Source organism: Electrophorus electricus, chromosome 10, assembly GCF_013358815.1.
Source record: "Electrophorus electricus isolate fEleEle1 chromosome 10, fEleEle1.pri, whole genome shotgun sequence".
In the NCBI taxonomy this organism is placed as follows: Eukaryota; Metazoa; Chordata; class Actinopteri; order Gymnotiformes; family Gymnotidae; genus Electrophorus; species Electrophorus electricus.
In genome coordinates, this window is record NC_049544.1 from 3,520,268 (window position 1) to 3,540,019 (window position 19,752).

General features: G+C 43.6%; 1 protein-coding gene across 1 annotated transcript in view; it reads right to left on the reverse strand.

The window, feature by feature from the left end:
• ephb6 (eph receptor B6) overlaps nucleotides 1–18,794 on the reverse strand; it is a 39,100-nt gene extending 20,306 nt beyond the window's left edge. Inside the window, exons 1-5 of the mRNA XM_026999110.2 lie at nucleotides 18,699–18,794; nucleotides 8,427–8,491; nucleotides 6,586–6,858; nucleotides 4,261–4,424; nucleotides 3,480–3,775 (exon numbers count right to left, since the gene is read on the reverse strand). Coding sequence (XP_026854911.2) covers nucleotides 3,480–3,775; nucleotides 4,261–4,424; nucleotides 6,586–6,858; nucleotides 8,427–8,491; nucleotides 18,699–18,756 — 856 coding nt within the window. The 5' untranslated portion in view covers nucleotides 18,757–18,794. The remainder of the gene's footprint in view (nucleotides 1–3,479; nucleotides 3,776–4,260; nucleotides 4,425–6,585; nucleotides 6,859–8,426; nucleotides 8,492–18,698) is intronic.
• Nucleotides 18,795–19,752: the final 958 nt, after the last annotated feature.

Genomic DNA, 19,752 nt, shown 5'->3' on the forward strand with positions numbered 1-19,752 from the left:
GGGGCCAACAATTCATGAAATTAATAAACTTGTGCAAGACAGTTTATATTTTACGTGTAATCATAGCCTTATTTATGAATAAGTAATACATGCTTACTTTGAAATTTACTTTAAAACTATGCCTGAGATAAACATATTTGAAACAGATTTGAATTCAGTGTAAAAAGAACAATGAGAATCACATATTTCAGTCTGTGGTATATCTACTGTGTATATATATCTGTTGTTGCCTGGTGTTATTAAATGAGCTACGATGAAGTAACTCCCTACCTGACTAGCCTTTTTAACAGAACATGTCCTCCTTTTACTTAGTAAGTAATAATGACTACTTTTATTCTACTTGAGCACGTATTATTTTTAACGTAACTGTACTTTTACTTGAGTACAGTTTTTGGCTACTCTACCCACCTCTGGTTGTACGGCACTCGCCTTCATACACACATTTGCATTCACCTGAGAGCAATCCATCAATTCAGGAGACATTTCTAAAAAACAGTATAATACAAATATAGAAAATATGTTTGATAGATTATGATAACTTTTGAATGCAATGACCTGTGCAATAAACTAATGCTTAAATGTTTGGGCGGTAAGACTCTTTAATAGAAAACAAGTAGAATACATTTTTAACAACATGAACCAAGTAACTGATAATGTAAGAAACAGATTGGCATGGATGTACCAAAGCATTTGCAATTCTTTCAAAGGAATGAGAAACTGCTTTTATGATTTTCCAAGTGAAAAGATGATGGGGAATTTGAACAAGTAATTTGGAGAATTTCAGCTCTGTTCCAAAATGACTGAGAAAAACTGTAAAATAAGGTATGGTCAAAGCAGAAAACCTTCAGTTGGAATGACCCTTTATTTTAGTAATGGTATATATTTATTTGAGTTAGACTACATTTTTTTTGGGTCAAATATTGAATTATAATACATGACTTTTTTTTTTTTAATGGGGAAAGTCCACGCTGGTGCGACAAAGTTCACCTTTAGGTCATGACATCTGTTCATGCTTTCACCTCTATCACTCCTTCCTGCTCTCCACATCCTTCACATCACCTGTTCTGCATTTGGCATACAAGCCTGTCTGTTTAAAGCATGTTGTCACCACTCTTTGCAAACCCAGCTTGTGCTTTCACTGTCTGGTTAAGTGTGTTGCTCAATTTTGCTGTTGTTTTTTGTTGATTTCTGCTTCTTGTTTTTTGCTTTTCTGTCTGCACCTGATTTTGGTCCCTGTGATCTGTGGACGGCCCACGTTTATGGCCCATGTCTGTTTTGGACTATTGCTTGGCTAGCTTCCTGTATTTTAGTGGGTATATTAATAATACACACACACGCACGCACGCACGCACGCACACACACGCAGACACATACACACACACACATACACACACACATACGCACACACGCATGCACACGCACACACGCATGCACACATGCACACACACGCACACACACACACGCATGCACACACACGCACACACACACACACACACACACACGCACACACACACACACACACACACACACACATACGCATGCACACACACGCACACACACACACATACGCGTGCACACATGCACACACATGCACACACACACACACACACACACACACATACATGCACGCACACGCGCACACACACACACACACACACACACACACACACACACACACACACACATACATATATTATTATATTTTATTACATACAAATTGCTGTATATTTGTATATTACTATGATGGTATTAGGTCTTTGCAGCTAAAAAAACTAAAGCAAAACATCTACACATTGGAATGCTGGGTTGGGTGTATGAAGGAAATTTTCCTTTAGGTTTCCAACGTACTGACACTCACCTTATGTAATCAGCGCAGTGAATTACTAAAGCCTTGTGAATTTGTTCCTATATGCAGAGAAAAACAGGAGAGAGGGAGCGAGAGAGGGAGAGCAAGCAGCAACACGGCTGTCCAGTTTTGTCCATCTGTGCAAAACTGTCCAGTTTTGTCCATGTGTGGTGTGTGTGTTTCTTGTGCATGTGTGGTGTGTGTGTGTGTGTGTGTGTGTGTGTGTGCGGTTGTTGTGCATGTGTGGCGTGTGTGTTTTTTTTTTTTTTTCTCCTTCGTGTCTTTGAGGCAGCATCTGATCCACTGCGTGTTTCCGTGCCAGGATTCTTCACTGCATGAATGTGCATGTCTGTGGTTTTATGTTTGTGCATTTCAGAGCCTAGAACTGCAAGCATAATGGCTAGAATGAGCACCCAGACAAGTGGGTCATACAGAACTTCATTAAGAGTAAGACTGCCACCCCCAGGCTCCCTGCTACTCCATCACCAACCCTTTCCTAAGGATTTGTGCTAGCTCAGTCCATGCATCGTTAACTCGTGTCCACTCACTGTACGCCCGGCCCCTCCCCCTTCCCGGTTTGTGTCACCTGTTCATGGTCGAGTGGCGATTACATCACCATGACCTAAATGTGTCAAATCCTTCTCCTTTGCCCCCAACCCGTGTTCTTTCTCCTTCACCTCCCTTCTTTCCCCGCTTCCCTGAGGTATCTCCTGACTCCTTTTCCACGTTTGCCCCTGTCGCCCTGGGACTCTGACCCTGCCACGTCCCCGACCTGCCTCTGGCATCTTCCAGACGCTCATTCCGACGCTGCCCTTCGGGTGGGGGAACTTGTTGATGCCTCTCTGCCATCTATTCTCAAGAGCACCACTGGCACTACTCATTCTCCTCCTGATCCTCTTCCCCGCTGCCAGACTGCCCAAGTGACCACTTGCGTCTACACACACACACACACACACACACACACACACACACACACACACACACACACACACACACACAAAGAGCAACAGAGCAGACAAAAATACTCGCTGGAACACAGCCACCAAAAAACCCTCTGATGCTCACATGTGCATTTGTGCTGTGACACACATGCACACAAGCACCCGTGCACAAACGGACCATGAAAGAACGGTGAGTGCTGCAGATGGTCTCTTTGTAAGTCAACAAATCTGTGCTAACCACACCCCCCCACTGCTGCTTGCCACAGTAACTCATACACTATCTCTCATCCATCAAACAGAGATTAGAATTATAGTGACAAGGGGCCCATGTACTATTGACTCACCGCTACAATGACACAAGCCACATACACACAAACGCACGCACACACACTCTACTGATGCAGACCAAAGAGCTACAGGGAAAGAGGTTAGAGTAAAATCCAAAGTCTCATAATCTTTGGAGCTGTGTCCTTGCGTACATACTTGCTCAAATCCAGTGCCGTGTCTGCGTGTGTGTGTGTGTGCGTGTGTGTGTGTGTGTGTGTGTGTGTGTGTTGCAGGAGCATGACATGGGTAAAATAGAGAGTAGAGAGCTGCTGTTATTTTATAACAACGAGAACCTTGTTAACCCTCTTAAAAGCTGCAAATAAATATGAGTGCTTGTCACCTGACTGTAGCAGTACACAACTCACCAAGGCAGGCGGAGCTGTTTTGACTTGGTTCATATCCTGCATCGCACGTGCACTTTCCCACAGGCACCATCCATTCACCTTCTGCGTTACAGTGCATCCGGGGCGCTGTCCCACCTTGTGATTGGCTGTGAGCTACACAAGTCCCGGTCACCGGCACCAGAGCTGTAGGCTCTGCTCCTGAGGGCGTGGCTGAATAGGAGGCCAGATAACGACTCACTGCTGGACAGCGGCGGTAAAATACAGACACACCCATGAGTGACACGCACGCTCCACTGTCCACTATAGCCAGAACAAACCTGAGTGAGAGAGAGAGAGAGAGAGCACCACCACACACATACATATTATGGATATATATATTTATACTATATAGTATCTTAGCCTTCTCTGGTTTTTTTTATTTTTTATTATGTTTGTTTATTGTGCTTGCCTTGCATGCACGCTGCTGGGACACTCTAATTTCCCTTTAGGGATTAATAAAGTGTTACCTTATCTTATCATAGTCTGGCAGAAGCCAAGCTAATGGGAGGACAGACTAATTCCTGCTGTCTGGCCTTTTGATATCCCTGTTCCCCTGTTTCCACACACATTAGCATTGGATGTCATTGATATTTGCTCACTTCAATTGCTTTGGGTCTGCAGAGGCCCGTGGCAGCTGCAGAGAGCTGTGGCACTCTGCCACTGAGTTTGTCTCTGAACACTAACCCATCACATGCTCACCACTGGACCACACGGCCGTATTCATGAGACTGAGCGAAAGGCCAATTGCCTGTCGCCATAGTACCCGAGGCGCGTGAGAGGTGCAAAGCTACGGGTCTTGACGTTGACGCGCTGCATTCTCTCCGGATTGTACTGGTGAGGAAGACTGGGCTCCACGCGGCTGAAGCTTTTGTCGGCCGCGATAGTGTCTATCTTCACCCAGCCCTCTCTGGTCTCCCCACTGGAAGGCTAAGGAGCGAGAGAGAGAGAGCGAGAGAGAGAGAGAGGGAAAGAGAGAGAGAGAGAGAGAGAAGAAGGAGACACACTGGGACCTTTACAAATGCGGTAGAAATGTGGACAAATAATTCAAAAAAAGTCACTAGATTTGGTAGAACACATTCACATAGGACAGAACAGGTTCACATCGGTTTGGCCTGCAATTTGATGTTGAAGTCATCAACAGTATGCCTAGAAATTTATTTGGGCAGTGGTCATTTGCATAATTTAAGGGAAAATTAAAACTAAAACGTCCTACATACAAAACATCTAGCATGATTTTTTTTAATGGTAGTTGCAATCATAAGGGTTAAAATGGTTTTTTTTTGCTTTTTTTTAAAATTCTAGGTCACATTTGATCCCATGCTTCACAAAGAGTGACAGATTGGAGGCAAAGTCCAACTTTATGGAGTTTGAATAAAAAGTATTATGTAAGTTATTTATGAGAGAAATAATATGAAGAGAAAACACACAAAATTGGCTTTTGTATAAGGCAATAGTGACATTCTGAGATGTAGTAAACTAGAATTTAGAGCACTATTCACTGGAACCTGCAGGCCACTAAATAACACCGATCTTATCTTCTCAGCCAAAGCCACCTGTGCACGGCACCAAAACACTTAAAACAAAAATGACCTTAAAGATGAATTCTAATGAACTACAGATCCAACAAGGTATGAGGTCCATGGCTCCAGTGATCTGCATTAATCGCACTTAAATGCCAAAACATGGGCAAATATTGCTGGTGGAGGATGTTTCCTAACTGCCAATCACAACAGCGGTCCATAACCTTGCCCAAGACCTTCAATGGTATACACCTATATAGAAGTAGATTTAGGTTTGAGATAGGCTGTCTGAAATAGAAGTTCAGCACATGCTGATGGTCTACTTTAGTACATTGTCTCTGGCTCTGGTATATAGTCCATATCTGGACCCTTTCCCGAGTAACCTTACAGCCTCATTGCCATCATTAGTGGGTCTTAAATTTGGGCATCATTAAGTGTCGCCAATGCTGAAAGATTTGAGTGGCACATAGAAAAGGAGTTGCGTGGATGAGCTTATGACTGCATAACTGGACTAGTCCTTTCTTAGTTTCTTCAAGAATGCAGAAGGGCTATTGTGGTAATAGAGGTTGACCTCCCATCCCACAGTTCACTGCTCCCTGCTGTCTTTATAAATGTGACATACATGATGAGGTTGCCATAAATTACCAACTTCACCAAAGGTGGTCTAAAGATAATAATTTATTTCATCTTACAGTTTCATTCATGATGTTTCTGATTAGTAGGGCTTACAACCTCTTACAGCCCAGTGACTTAAGTAAAGTCTGACATGTGCAGATGTGCACACCTAAGACAAAGTATGATGGGAAACTGAGCAAAGCAGACGAGGATATAGAATTGTGAGGCACTGTCTCAAAGTCATAGATAAAGTGAGAAAGACAGAATTAATTATAATATTTGAGTACCCAAGTTGTGAAAGGCCGGCTCTCATACTGCAAACATGATATAAGCTTGGATTTATTGTTCCATATTTTTAAAAAAATATTACTATTCTCATATCATACCAGCAAAACAGAAAAGAAATACGCACAGCAAAAACACAAAAGAAATTGAGTCGTATAATACACCTTTTTTTCTACAATTTTCAGGCCAGTAACAATACATAAAGCAACAGCAAAAGAAGGTCCATCTGAAATAGCCGGCTTCCAGTTTCAAGCGTAATGGGAAATGTAGTCCATGCAATATGCAATATCAAAAAGCATGGAGGTGAAACTTTCCCAGACAACAACTCCCATAGATCACGCTTATTCTTGGCAGTAACTCTGTGCTGAGATAATACACTGCCAGGGTGGTAGTGTATCAGTGTGTGGGCGTGTAGTAGCCTACAGGCTGCCAAAATCACAGAGTGTTTTAACAGGCTAACGAGGTGGCAGTTTTGCATATAGCTAGAAACTGCCAATTCTGAATATTGCTATAGGATAACTAGACATGAATATGGCTATGGAGCCTCTGCTATATGTGCATATATATGCAGACTAACTGCTCTGTGGCAGTACCCAGTAAAATCCATTATGTGAGATTTAAGTGGGCGTCCGCTACGTGTTTGAAACAGATTTGCTGGGTCGCCTCACCTCTGCGGCCCAGGTCCTCTCCAGCTCCCTCTGGGAGTCGGCCTGTTTGTAGTAGAGCGTCAGCGTCTCCCGACAGGTTGGGGAGGGGGAGCGTAGACTAGCACAGTCGCGCACAGAGAAGCGCAGCGTGACGAAGATCCGTGGAGCAGACTGGCGGTACAAGAAGGGCGTGGCCAGCCAGTTGTCCTGGAGACGGGGGTTCTGGTTGACGTTGCACACCTCGAAGGTGCGGATGAGCTTGCCCTTGTCGTCGAGCACACTCACTTCGTCCCACTAAAGAAAGGGAAGGAGGGAAGGAGTGACAGGCAAGGACAGAGAGCAAATCGATTTGTCATGGCTCTGTCTCCGACGCCTCCATCAGAACAATGCCGCCGTGGTAGGAAATAGCCAGGCTGGAGTGGAGGGGTGCCTCCACCCTAGCCAGCTCACCGATGCAGTTTATTCTGAGCTGAGAATTCCAGAAATACACCAAATCGTCTCAGAAAGAGGCATACGTCCACACACACAAACATACATACACACAGAGGCAGACACTGTAAGGGAAGCCAAACAGGAATGTGACAGAGATTTAGCAATAATTGAGTGATGGCAGGAAGAAGCAGACCAACAAATGTGAGCAATGGCTTTCACATACAAGTAGGCAGACTGAGAAAGGGGTTATGAGAATAGCACGGGGTTATGTAAAAGCGCAGATGGATAGATTAGAAGATATGCAGAACAAACAAAAATAGGAAGACAAGAAGTTGGATAGATAGATAGATAGATAGATAGATAGATAGATAGATAGATAGATAGATAGATAGATAGATAGATAGATAGATAGATAGATAGATAGATAGATAGATAGGTAGATAGATAGATAGATAGATAGATAGATAGATAGAGTGTATCTATTGGGGATAAATGACTAAAGAGATTGCAAAAAATAAGCAAAGATAATGAATGTGTGTCTCCATCTCACATTCACCATTTTTTTATTCTTCCACAGTTCTTTTCTTCTTCACTTGTGACTTCTCCTGTTCTCCACAGGTATACCGTAGGGCTTAGGCCAGGGTATGGGGTTGCCCAGCAAATGTCTGATTCTGTGTTCAGTGAACCAGGCCTGGAGTTGGAGATATGCTTTGTGTAACTGCTAGTACAACCTAGCCTAAAATCCAAACTAAAGTCTCAGCCATTTGGCGAAAACTCCTGGACTATCCACCGAGTAACGTATCCTAACAAGATTCCAGTGGCGTTTGGAATGAAAGCAGCCATTAGAGATTCAGCATCTCCACAGTGGAGATTAAGTTCTGTTCCTACCAAACTCAAGCACAGCTACTGTCATTTGAAATTGTATAATTAATACCCTTGTAGTGGACATGGGAATTTTCAAATATATAACTTTTTAAATAAATATTGCATGATTCATGAAGGTCAGCAAATTTGTGTCTCAGTTGTTTTTTTCTCTGACTTTCTTGATGCCGAGAGAGGACTGAGATTGTTTGGTATGTGTGTCACATCATATTTAGATGAAAACAGTAAAAACCAAAAACAGAAATCATAGATGACCACTTCCTAAAGACTCTAAAGCAGAGGTATTCAAATCACAGCCCTCAGACAAATAGATCAGAGAGCCGAAACTCAGGAAGCAAAGCCCATTATTGAAGTCAGTGCCTAGTAAACACTTGGATGTTCCTTTCTCTTAAGATCATAACCTCATTGCATCAGTGCTTTACGACACCCTTTATGAGGATGAATTCTCATGCTCCTTTGGCACTGATCATAGAAAGAAATTGTGAAATGCCCTCATCCTTTAAAGAGTGGATTACTGACTATAACACTGATGAAACAGTTGAACTCACTCCAGTATCAGGATAAGTTGTCCAGCCAAGTTCAGACGTGGATTCAGTAGTGTCCAGGAGCATCACTGAAAGAGAGAGAGAGTGAGAGAGAGAGAGAGAGAGAGAGAGAGAGAGAGAGAGAGAGAGAGGTGGAAAGAATGAATAAAAATTAAAATTTGTCAAACGTATGAGCAGAAGGAGAATGTCCCTTGACATGAATCTCCTGCCTCAAGAACGTCTTCGTATTGCCAAACTGATCTTCCCACTTCTATCACAAACAAGGAGAAAAAAAGCACCCTGTAAATATTATGCATATGTAACATTTCAGTATTTATAAATGAATTATGTCTCACATTTCCTTGGCCAAATTATTACAGCTTTATTTATTGTAACATATTACTCCACAGGATCTGTCGTTTGGTAGTTGCCTCTCTGAAACAGGCCAGACTGACCCAGGACTGCCATGTAATGCTTCGCTTCTTACACTCACCAACAAACAATAATTACAGGGACAGTGTTAACCCCAAATGGACCTGTTAGGGCAGAGACTGGGGCCACTGGCTGCTGCCCATTAATCGCCGGGACCATCGTTCCTGTCCCGAAAAAACCTCGACCCTCCGACCTCAATGACTACCGCCCTGTTGCCCTCACATCGGTCGTGATGAAGTGCTTTGAAAAGCTAGTCAGAGACTTCATCACATCTTCACTGCCAGCCTCCATGGACCCACTGCAGATTGCATACCGCGACAACCGCTCCACTGATGACGCAATTGCACATCTGCTCCACACCACACTGACCCACCTGGACGAGGGATGGGGAAATTATGTTAAAATGCTGTTTGTTGACTACAGTTCAGCATTTAACACTATCATCCTCTCCCTACTCACTACTAAGTTGGAGGATCTAGGACTGCATACATCCCTGTGCGACTGGATCTTCATCTTCCTAACAGACAGACCACAATCAGTACGGGTGGGCAACTGTGCCTCATCCACCCTCACGCTCAGCACTAGAGCTCCTCAGGGTTGTGTCCTAAGCCCCCTGCTCTACTCACTGTACACCTACGACTGCACAGCCACTTCCAGCTCCACCATCATTGTCAAGTTTGCTGACAACACCGTTGTCATGGGCCTGATCTCGGACAACGATGAGAGGGCCTACCTGGAGGAGAGTAAACACCTGGAAAACTGGTGCCAGGAAAATAATCTCCTTCTAAACATCAGTAAGACAAAGGAGCTGATCGTGGATTGCAGCAAGAAGCAGGAGCGGCACTACCAACCTGTGAGGATCAGTGGAACCACGGTGGATAGAGTAGATAGTTTCAGGTACCTTGGTGTTCACATCTCGCAGGACCTGTCCTGGTCCCGCCATACTAACTCCTTGGCAAAAAAGGCTCGTCAGCGTCTTTACCACCTCAGATGCCTAAGAGACTTCAGACTGCCCTCCAAGGTACTGCGGAACTTCTACACCTGCACTATCAAGAGCATCCTCGCGGGGAACATCACAGTCTGGTTTGGGAATCGCACCAAGCAGGAGAGACAAGCACTCCAAAGGGTAGTGCGTTCAGCAGAGCGCATCACTCACACGGAACTTCCTGACCTGCAGACCATCTACTACAAGCGGTGCCAGACCAAGTTCAGGAGGATTGTGAAGGACCCCACCCATCCCAACAATAGGCTCTTCTCTCTGTTGAGGTCAGGGAGGCGCTTTCGCTCCCTGAAGACCAAGACAGAGAGACTGAAGAGGAGCTTCTTCCCACAGGCTATTCGGGAAACTGATAAACTGTGGGGACCACCACCACCATGTAACATAACTGTGTGTGTATATAGTCATACACAGTATACACAGTATAACATATATATATATATATATATATATATATATATATATATATATATATATATATATTCAATTACCACCATGTAACATAAAAACTGTAAATATGTCATTTTACAAAATGGATCTGTACATTCTGTACATTGTGTACATATATATACACACAACCATATACATTGTACATTGTGTATATAATCATAATATACATATATTGTACATACATTGTTAATATATTTTTGTACATATATAGAATATATATCTCTCTATGCACCCGTTTTCTGTTTCCTCAGTTTGGACAGAGCACTCTCCACCATTTCACTGCGAGTTATACTGCGTATGACTATGTATGTGACAAATAAACCAAACTTGAAACTTGATCAAACTTGGTCAAACTCTCCCATTAACACCATTGCATTTATATGTAAACACTCTGCTTTATATATGAATGACTTCATGAAGGTTTATGTACATAGAAAACCAATCATTCTTCATACTGCTGTTAAAACAACATGTCTTAAAACTGTATCCTTCATGCAGCTTCAACAGTTTTTTTTAGATTATGTGTACAGATGGGGATCACACACATCACTCCACCAATTCATCACTCCCTTTCTCTTTGTGCCTTTCTCTCTCTCTCTCTCTCTCTCTCTCTCTCTCTCTCTCTCTCTCTCTGTTTCTCCTGAAATGTAAATGTCGTCTTAGAGCAAGCCAGGAGTGTCGTTTTCTGGACATTTATTGAGATTTTTGGAACCATCTTAAAATCTAAATTGTTTTGAGGAACTAAAATCATTAAAAAGAGGACCAGTTTATAACACAGTGCTTGCCAGTGTCTGGATTTACAAGATTATGGCCTTGACAGTAGGGATCAACAAATATACCACATACAGCCAGAACAAACATATCTCCCACAGTCCCATAGAGGACTGAGAGTTTCAATACCATTATCCTCCAGTTCCATTTCTCAACAGGGGAAAATAATTTTCTGGATTAATTGTATACTCAAAAAGATTTCTTGCAGACTTAATACTTCAAAGTTAAAATGGTTCTCCTGTGTTACCAGAACGCTTTTAAAAGCATTTGTCTGAAATGTAACTAAGTTTACTATAAACCATGTGACACAATCTGAAACCTTTTGGAAGAGTATGTTGCAGTCTAACAAGAGTAAAGCTGAGTTCTTTGGTCTGAGAGGAACATGTTTTGTTTGGTGCAAATCCAGAGCAGTCTAGAGCCCAGGCAGTACCGGGCTTCTCTGCAGGAGGAACCGAAGTTCGCTGCTACCAGGGGCAACACACACAGATTCAAATACAGCATTTCCTGGAGGAGAAGCTGTTCAAGTCAGATAGATCCATTTTCCTGTGGGGCAGTGGCACAATGCGAAACAAAGCACACAGTGAAAGCTACTAAGGAATGGCTTGCAACTTTCCTACGGAAGGTTTGTAGCATGGCCTGAAGGTGGCTGACACTCTCCATTTAATTTGGCCGAGTTGGAGCAAATTTGCTTTGAAGAACTGGCAAAAAGCCCAACGTCTAAATGTGCAAAGCTTGTATAGACATATATAAGGAGATTCAATGTTGTTGATGCAAATATACAAACTGACTGACATGATGTGTAAAGAATGCAAGTGTTTCATTATAAAAAAAAAAAAAAACAATGTTCATGAATGTTTCTGAATGTAAACTTATTGACTTTAAACTTTTAGTAAAGGGAGAAAACATCTCAATGGGTTAAAATTGGAAGTGTAGCTACGACAAAACGTGAACTATTCAATAATAACTAGACATGAAGGAACCTTTATTGTTCGTAAGGGCACAGTAATTTAAAGGCACTGTATAGTATCCTGACTCAATCTTGTGTAAATTCCCGTTCATAAACATATACTCATTTATCATACTAATACACCTCTTTCTGAGTGTATGGTTTTGTATATATAATTACATAAAATACAGTTAAGAACTGAAATAAGCTATGTTCACATCAAAGAGACATCGGTGCACATCTCTGCAGCCAGATGTGTGTGTGGTGGGAGAGTGAGGTGGAATTTAATCTGGATATTCTTTATAAACCCATTTGGTAACAGTTTCAAATACATATTACCAGAATTAGCATGTAGGAGAAATAGACTTGACCCTGTAAAACTAAAAACCTGTCTGGATTTACCAATTTAGATAATATTGTTGCAATGATTTGGGATAATCTTTAAGACCAATACTGAGTCATAATCTCAGGCCTCCACCTTAGATTTACAATTACAGTTACGACATTTGGCAGGCACTCTTATCCAGAGCTAATTACAAAAGTGCTTTTTCATCTACTCATAGAATGTATCCTAGCCAGTGCAGTAGGTTAGAGTCCAAGATACCATTGAACTATAAAGCTAGAATACTGTTAAAATACAGGGATCAACATATGACATAAGGACAAATGTGTATAACAGGCAGCAATAAGTGCTATAAACAACACCCTCGAATAAGTACTAGAGATTCAGTTAGTGAACAGAGGAGCAGGGTCAATGGTCATTTAAATATTCCATGCATAGATGGGTCTTCATTCTGCGCTTGAAGATTGCAAGGGACTCTGCTGTCCGGACAGCCATCAGAAGTTTGTTCCACCATCTAGGAGCCAGGAGAGAGAATATTCTCGATGCATGTCTTCCATGCGACTTGAAGCATTGTATTTCAAGCTGTACTTGAGGTTTGAAGTACTCGAGGTATGGATCGGGCTTTGACCATTGACATCAAGCAGATGTCATGATATCTGGATCCTCTACAGTTTCTGAATCTATTTCCATACCTTGAAGAACATGTTTCCCATATTCTGAATCACCCCAGTATGGTTATATCATTCTCTGAGAAGCGGTAGCAGACTCTGATTTGAAACCACTTCTCACCTGAAGGGAAAGTCTTATGCTACAGTACTATAAAGTGCTCCCAGAAAATCAAATCTATTTCAGACTCTTCTTAAACTGCCACATTTCTCCTGAACACTAGAGGATCACTCCTAAAACTGCGGCAGGATGTTACATCAGCGAGGCAGAGAAAGAGAGAAGAAAGCATGGTGGAGTACAGTGACTGCTGATGGCGAGGTAGAGTTCAGTACAGAGGAGGGGCTGAATCACAGACCTGCCTGAGTAAAGCTCTTTCCCCTATACTGCGTTCAGTCCCAGCATGCTCATCTCAGAGGCCTTGGTGGTAGTCCCGCTCCTGTCTGGCCCTGTGAGGCCGGAGACTGAAGGCCTGGTAAACACACATTTGCAAGCCAGATGCAGCACTTAATGAGCTGAATCCTTGCTAAAATTGTATAACCTTGTCTGGAGTAAATACAGGTAATCAATGGTCCTTGGGAAAACCCTCAGTAACTCAGAGACGTCCATGTCAAAAAGTCTAAAAGAATTTCAAGAGTTAAGCCAGAGATCAATATGATATTAGTAGATCTGCAGATGCTCAATACCAATTCCAGCACCATATCATTACTGAGGCACTAGCTTTCATGATGTACTGAGTACTGAGGCACTGCCTTTAATGATGCAAAGTGCAATGACCAGGTAGTACATATCACACAGGCAAAAGGGCAAATTCAAAAGGCATTTGCTATATACATCAGTTAAGGAGAGAGCTTGTTTGGCCTTCATACATACAGGCACCACATTAAAGAGGCCATTGAGTGATATCATAAAGGGTGTTTGTTTATACGTTTTAGTAATCGTATCTGTTTACTGTCCTAACTATGGTGGTTGAGCACATTATTCCATTACTTCTTGTAATGACTTTTCTGGCATGTTTTTGTTTTTTTTTGCAGATAACATCACCATGAAAATATCAGATTGTGCGGCATTTTGAAAGTGGCACTGAGAGTAGACATGGCACCCTGCCTTTCGCTGCCTCATTGACATCAAACTAAATTACCCAAAGGCTCTTTTGCTCCATTATGCTAGTCCATGGAAGTTGCACGTGTAAGATGCAGCGCGGGTCTTTGTGCATGCTTTAAAGCAAAGCAACGCAGCACTCTGAGAGCACACCCTGGCTGCAAGCGGGGCGGATACACAAACGTCGGATCACAACAATAAAAAGGCTGGTATCAACATTCAGCATAAGCAGACACTTGAGATTGGGTGCTTGGGTTTGGGTCCTGCCATACAAAATCATTAGATATCAAATTCCCCTTCCCCCAATGTTAATGCACCCGACTGACGTTACCTACACCACGTATCTGGAGCATATACCAGGGAGCGTGTGGACAGGGCAGCATGCAGTGCAGTTGTGCTGGTGAAAACGCCTCATAACCATCTCAGCCTCCCTCGGTGGGGGGGGGGGGGGGATGCATGAGGCAGAGTTCCAGCACCCAAAGCATCCTCACACAGGAGGAGGAGGGTTCAGCCCTGAGAGAAGCAAAAAGTGTTGTGCAAGCAGAAAATCCACTTAAGTGCAACAGTAATGCACTGCACTGACAGATCATTCTTATCTAAGACACATGGAGAGACAGACAGACACACACACACATTCTCTCCGTCCCCTCTCTTTGTGTGTGTATTATTAAACAGAAAAGTGACAGAGGGCCAGTGTTAGATCTTAAACACAGAACTACACTGACTTCTATTATTGATATGCAGGAGAAAAAGGCACAGTTTGTTTAGAAAGCTGTGACACTGGGAGAGAGAGAGAGAGGCAGGGAGAGTAAGAGGGTAGTTAGTCATGTTCGAAAGTGTCCCTTTGTCCTCCGTTCTCCGTTATGCTCGTCTTCTCCAGCTTTCACTTCCGTGTTGTTGTTGCTAAAACAAGTGTGAATTACAATGAATAAGCTGTTTACCATCCCATCTCTTCCTTTCTCGCTGTCTCTCTCTCACTCCCTCCCTCTTTCTCACGCCCTCTCTCTGTCTGCTGCCTGTTGGCTGTCCTACATTAGTGGTTCTCTGGCTCACTTGGTGTCAGAACTGTGTTCACTTGAGTGCTCACACTTGCTCTCATTCTCTCTCAAGTGTAGGCATCCTTACAAAAGGCTTATTTTCTGTCCTCTAAAAGTGTGAGCGCGTGTGTGTGCGTGCGTGTGCATGTGTACCTGTGTATGTTTGTGTGCGTGTGTGTGTCGGAGTCCTGTTTTCCCAGCCTCTCGAAAACGTTACATTTTGCTTCATCTCTCAATAGCGTCCTCCTATAGGCAAGCTGACAAGGTTAATAATGCTGTTAGAGTATTTTATTCTAACACCTTTCACTGGCAGTGTTGCTTTACAAACACACGCATGCTCACACACGCACTCACTGTATACATGACAGGGTTGCACATTCACCCATAGAATGAGCTACTGTATTACTGTGTGTGTGTGTGTGTGTGTGTGTGTGACCCCCCCCCCCCCCCCCCCCCCCCCCCCCCCCCCCCAACACACACACACACACACAGTTCCTCATTACAAGCAGAGGGCGTCATTACCATAATCCCAAAAATGAATCTGGCTTGAACTTTTTAATTTACCCGGCACATCTGTCCCCTATCGGCCCCCTCCCTAAACACCTGACAGACAAGCAAGGCTTACTACACCAGACCGCATGACTTAAAAACACTGAAAAACGTCCTGCTTCCCTTGCCAGGGGCAAAGACCACACGAGTGTGCGGAGGTAACATGAGGATTCTCAGAGGATTCGTCTCTTTGTGCCAGCCACAAAGCAGCCGCGCCGTTGAAAACATTCAATCACAAAGCACAAGGGCCACTCGTCTCTGAAGTGCAGCGGAGCACGAGCTCATCCCGCCAGTGTACGCACAGGGCACACGCAGCACACGTGCACGGCACACTCAGGGCATCCACAGCGCACATGCAGGGCACATAGAAAACTCATGCAAGGAACACACAGGGCACTCGCAGGGCACCCATGGCGCATGCGCAGGACACGTGCAGGACACACACGCAGCATCCACAATGCACACGCAGGGCACATGAAACACACATGATGAAGATGGGCAGATGAAGGAGTTGTACAAAAAGGCAGGAGGCCACAGCCTCCACAGATCTGCCGGCTGGATGGCTGCACATGTTCAGTGCCGATGAGCAGAGCGGTTAAACAGGAAGGCAGAAACCCAGAGCTCCATGCCATGAGAGTGAGTGTGGCCTGGCATGTCTCTCTACTCTCCTCTAATCTCTCCCTCTCCCTCTCTCTCTCTCCCTCTCTCTCTCTCCTCCTCTCCCGCACTCCAGAACGGCAGGTGCTGCTGCTTCATCGTAGCCGTGGGCGACGGAGGCTCTTATGCCAGCCAGGCTTTTAAAAACGCCCTGCCGTCTCTCAGCAAGAAAACACCCCACCATGTGCGATTGCACGCAACTAGCTCCAAACACACATCTTCCAGACACCTGTACACACACACACACACTCACACACACACACACACACACACACACACACACACACACACACTCACACACACACACACACACTCCCCTTTCCCTCACTGCCCCAAAGAGTGGGTCAAGCGGCTGGCTAATTAAAAGTCAGAGGGAAGAGTGTGACAGTGGGCTTGGCCCCGGGGGCCATGACCTTTTGACCTTACGGTGCCGATCCCAGTCTAGCCGTTCTACAGTGAAGCATTAAAGAGCAATTGACCCAAGGCTCAGAGTGATGTGTGAGCCTGCCTACCACCTTCGAATGAATGTAAATATGTATAGTCATATAGGTGCAGCAGACAATAGCCAGTTACATTAGAAAATATTGTGTAATGGGATACAATGAATAAAACAAGAGGACACGCTTTGCGCAGACATCATTTAAGTGTACGCACAAGCCTGCCTTAGTGCTGGATATATTTGCAATGAATTATGTTTTAGATGTGGGTTTCTGCTTCACAGCTTGTATAATGGGGGTTTGGTAGCAATTGATCTGAGACCCCGATGTCTGAAAACCAGGCTGCCATACTCAGCAGGGCGGCAGGAAACAGAGTCTGACAGAACTCCTGAAACTGTTACTCTAATACTGTAGTTAACAGTACTAACATCTGTGAAAAACCTGAAGCTGAATTACAACTAACATCAGCAGAATTTGGAACCAGATCTGAGAGAGAGAGACAGAGAGAGAGAGACAGAGAGAGAGAGAGAGAGAGAGAGAGAGAGAGAGAGAAAGACTAACCTCTGCTGGGCTGAAGACCTTATCATACTCTGTGCAGATGGTTCTGGATGCGTGTTTTACTCTCACTAAGCAGCTCATTCTATAGAGATGATGCCTACTTATCAAAAACTGCTGGACTTTCCTAACTGGAAAGCAAAACCCTGTCCTCTCAAACCTCCTATTCTGATTATATTTACACTAGACAAGACAACTGTTAGCTAATGTGGTATTTCCACAGGACCTAATGTGGTATTCTTTAAGAGTGGTACTCTGACATGGGAGGGTGAAAGATGTGTGTTAGTGTGCTGCTGGGTTAACACAACAGCCGGCCATAGTGCACACTGTCGTTCTTCCTCCCACCTCTTTCTCCTCTCCTCTTTCTCTCTGTTTCTCTGTCATTTTATACAGATCAGTCAACGTGTATACTATGCTAATGTGTGTAAAACAGCAGCAAGCTCTGGGTAAACAAGTTCAAACACACACACACACACACACACACACACACACACACACACACACGCACGCACGCGCGTTACAAGCCACTCTCACACACACACACACGTGTACACATACACCCTGGATGAGGGACCTGACTCGTGTTTTTCAGAGTAACTTACCACAACATGCCTTTCCATTTCCTCCCTTTATCTATTCATAACTGTGCCTATAATCATAAAGCCTAAAATCACCAGTGATCGAGAGCAGACTTCACCACACCAGACTCAGCATGACTCACTTCACACAGCAACAAAGAAATGTACTGAGAGAGGGAGAGAGAGAGAGAGAGAGAGAGAGGAAAGTATAGATGGGGTAGGCAGCTGTACAGTAGCTCTGAATGGGGGTCTGATGGGGTCACTTCTAACAGTCATAATATCCTAATAAGGGACATAAAGGAGAGGAGACAGAGGAGGGTCATGAGGGTTAGACTGAGACAAAGGTTACACGTCTTATTATGCAGCCTCGCCCCCCCCCGCTGCTATTGGTGGAGAAGACGCCTGTTCGACACACAGCGACCAGCTCAAACAGGGCAACTAAGCCAGAGGAACGTGCATTGGCCATCGATGATAAGAACATGTGCAGAAGAAAGTTTTCTGCACATATATCTGTACAGTAACCCAGACAGATAGACAGACACAAAAGTTTAAGGACACATTTATCTGCAGACAAGCCAAACACACATTTCTAATTAAAAAAATCTAGATATTAAGTTTATGCACTGGCAGTATTTACAATGCCAACAGCTTTTGCATTTTATAACACACACAAGTATTTACGCTTAACACAAATGATACTCTCGCTCTCACACACACACACCCCCACACACACCATGCACACCTACAGCACATCCGAGCAAGTGAAACCAAGTTTCTTACCTTCTTCAGCTGAACTGGACTGGAGTACGAGGAGGAGACAGAGGAAGGTTCTCCACATTTCTGTCACTGTGATCCACTGGAAGTGTGATGAGAGGAAGAAACCATAGAAGGGAGCAGAGAAAAGAGAGAGAGAGAGAGAGACGGAGAGAAAGAGAGAGAGGAGGGGGATGGGAGGAGGAGTCTGCTCTTTTTATTCCAGATTAGAGAGTGAGAGAGGGGGAGAGAAGAGAAAAGAGAGAGATAGAGAGATAGATAGAGAGAGAGAAAGAGAGAGATGAGGGGGAGGAGATGCGTATAATGATGATTATGACTGAGAAGTAAATGTGTGTGCGAGAGAGAAAGAGAGAGATTAAGAAGGCAAACATAATGGTATTATAAAAACGGGTCTGGCTGGTCTGGACAAAAATGGTCTGGACATGTAGAAGGCTACATCTGTCTTGCATTCACACTTACACTCCCAACACAACAACCAGTGAAGCAGCTTGTCATGCACTGTGCAAGGCATGTCGGAGGGGAACGTCCGTGGCAATGTGACGCATTCCAGGCGTTTGCAGTGGTGGCTTCTAACTTGTCTTTTGTTTTTAAAAGAATATGATCTTTTGGAAGTACACTCAAAGTTCTCTTTTAGAGGGTGATACCCCCTCCATGCACACCCATACAGGTTTACCAAGACAGATAATCCTTCTTGACTTACTGCATGGTACAGTACTAAGCCTCTGAATGAAAACAGTGCCCTCTGCTGGACATTATCTGATACTACCACACTTAATTAAAAACACCTGGATTTCAGACAAGTGCCAAATGAAGCACAAAAAGTTCTTGTGGTGTATTTTAACGCAGACACAGAAAAGGAATCCGTTATCTATAAAAATTATTTTTTCATTTATAATTAAAAAAATGTAAATGTAGAAATGCGCAAGTATGAAAAAAGTCAAGAAACGTTCAGCAAAACACTAAACAACCTATAAACAACCCAGATATACAGATAAGACAATGAATCATTTTACAACCATATTAATAACAATTCTAAGACTATAAGAAGTGAAACCATGTA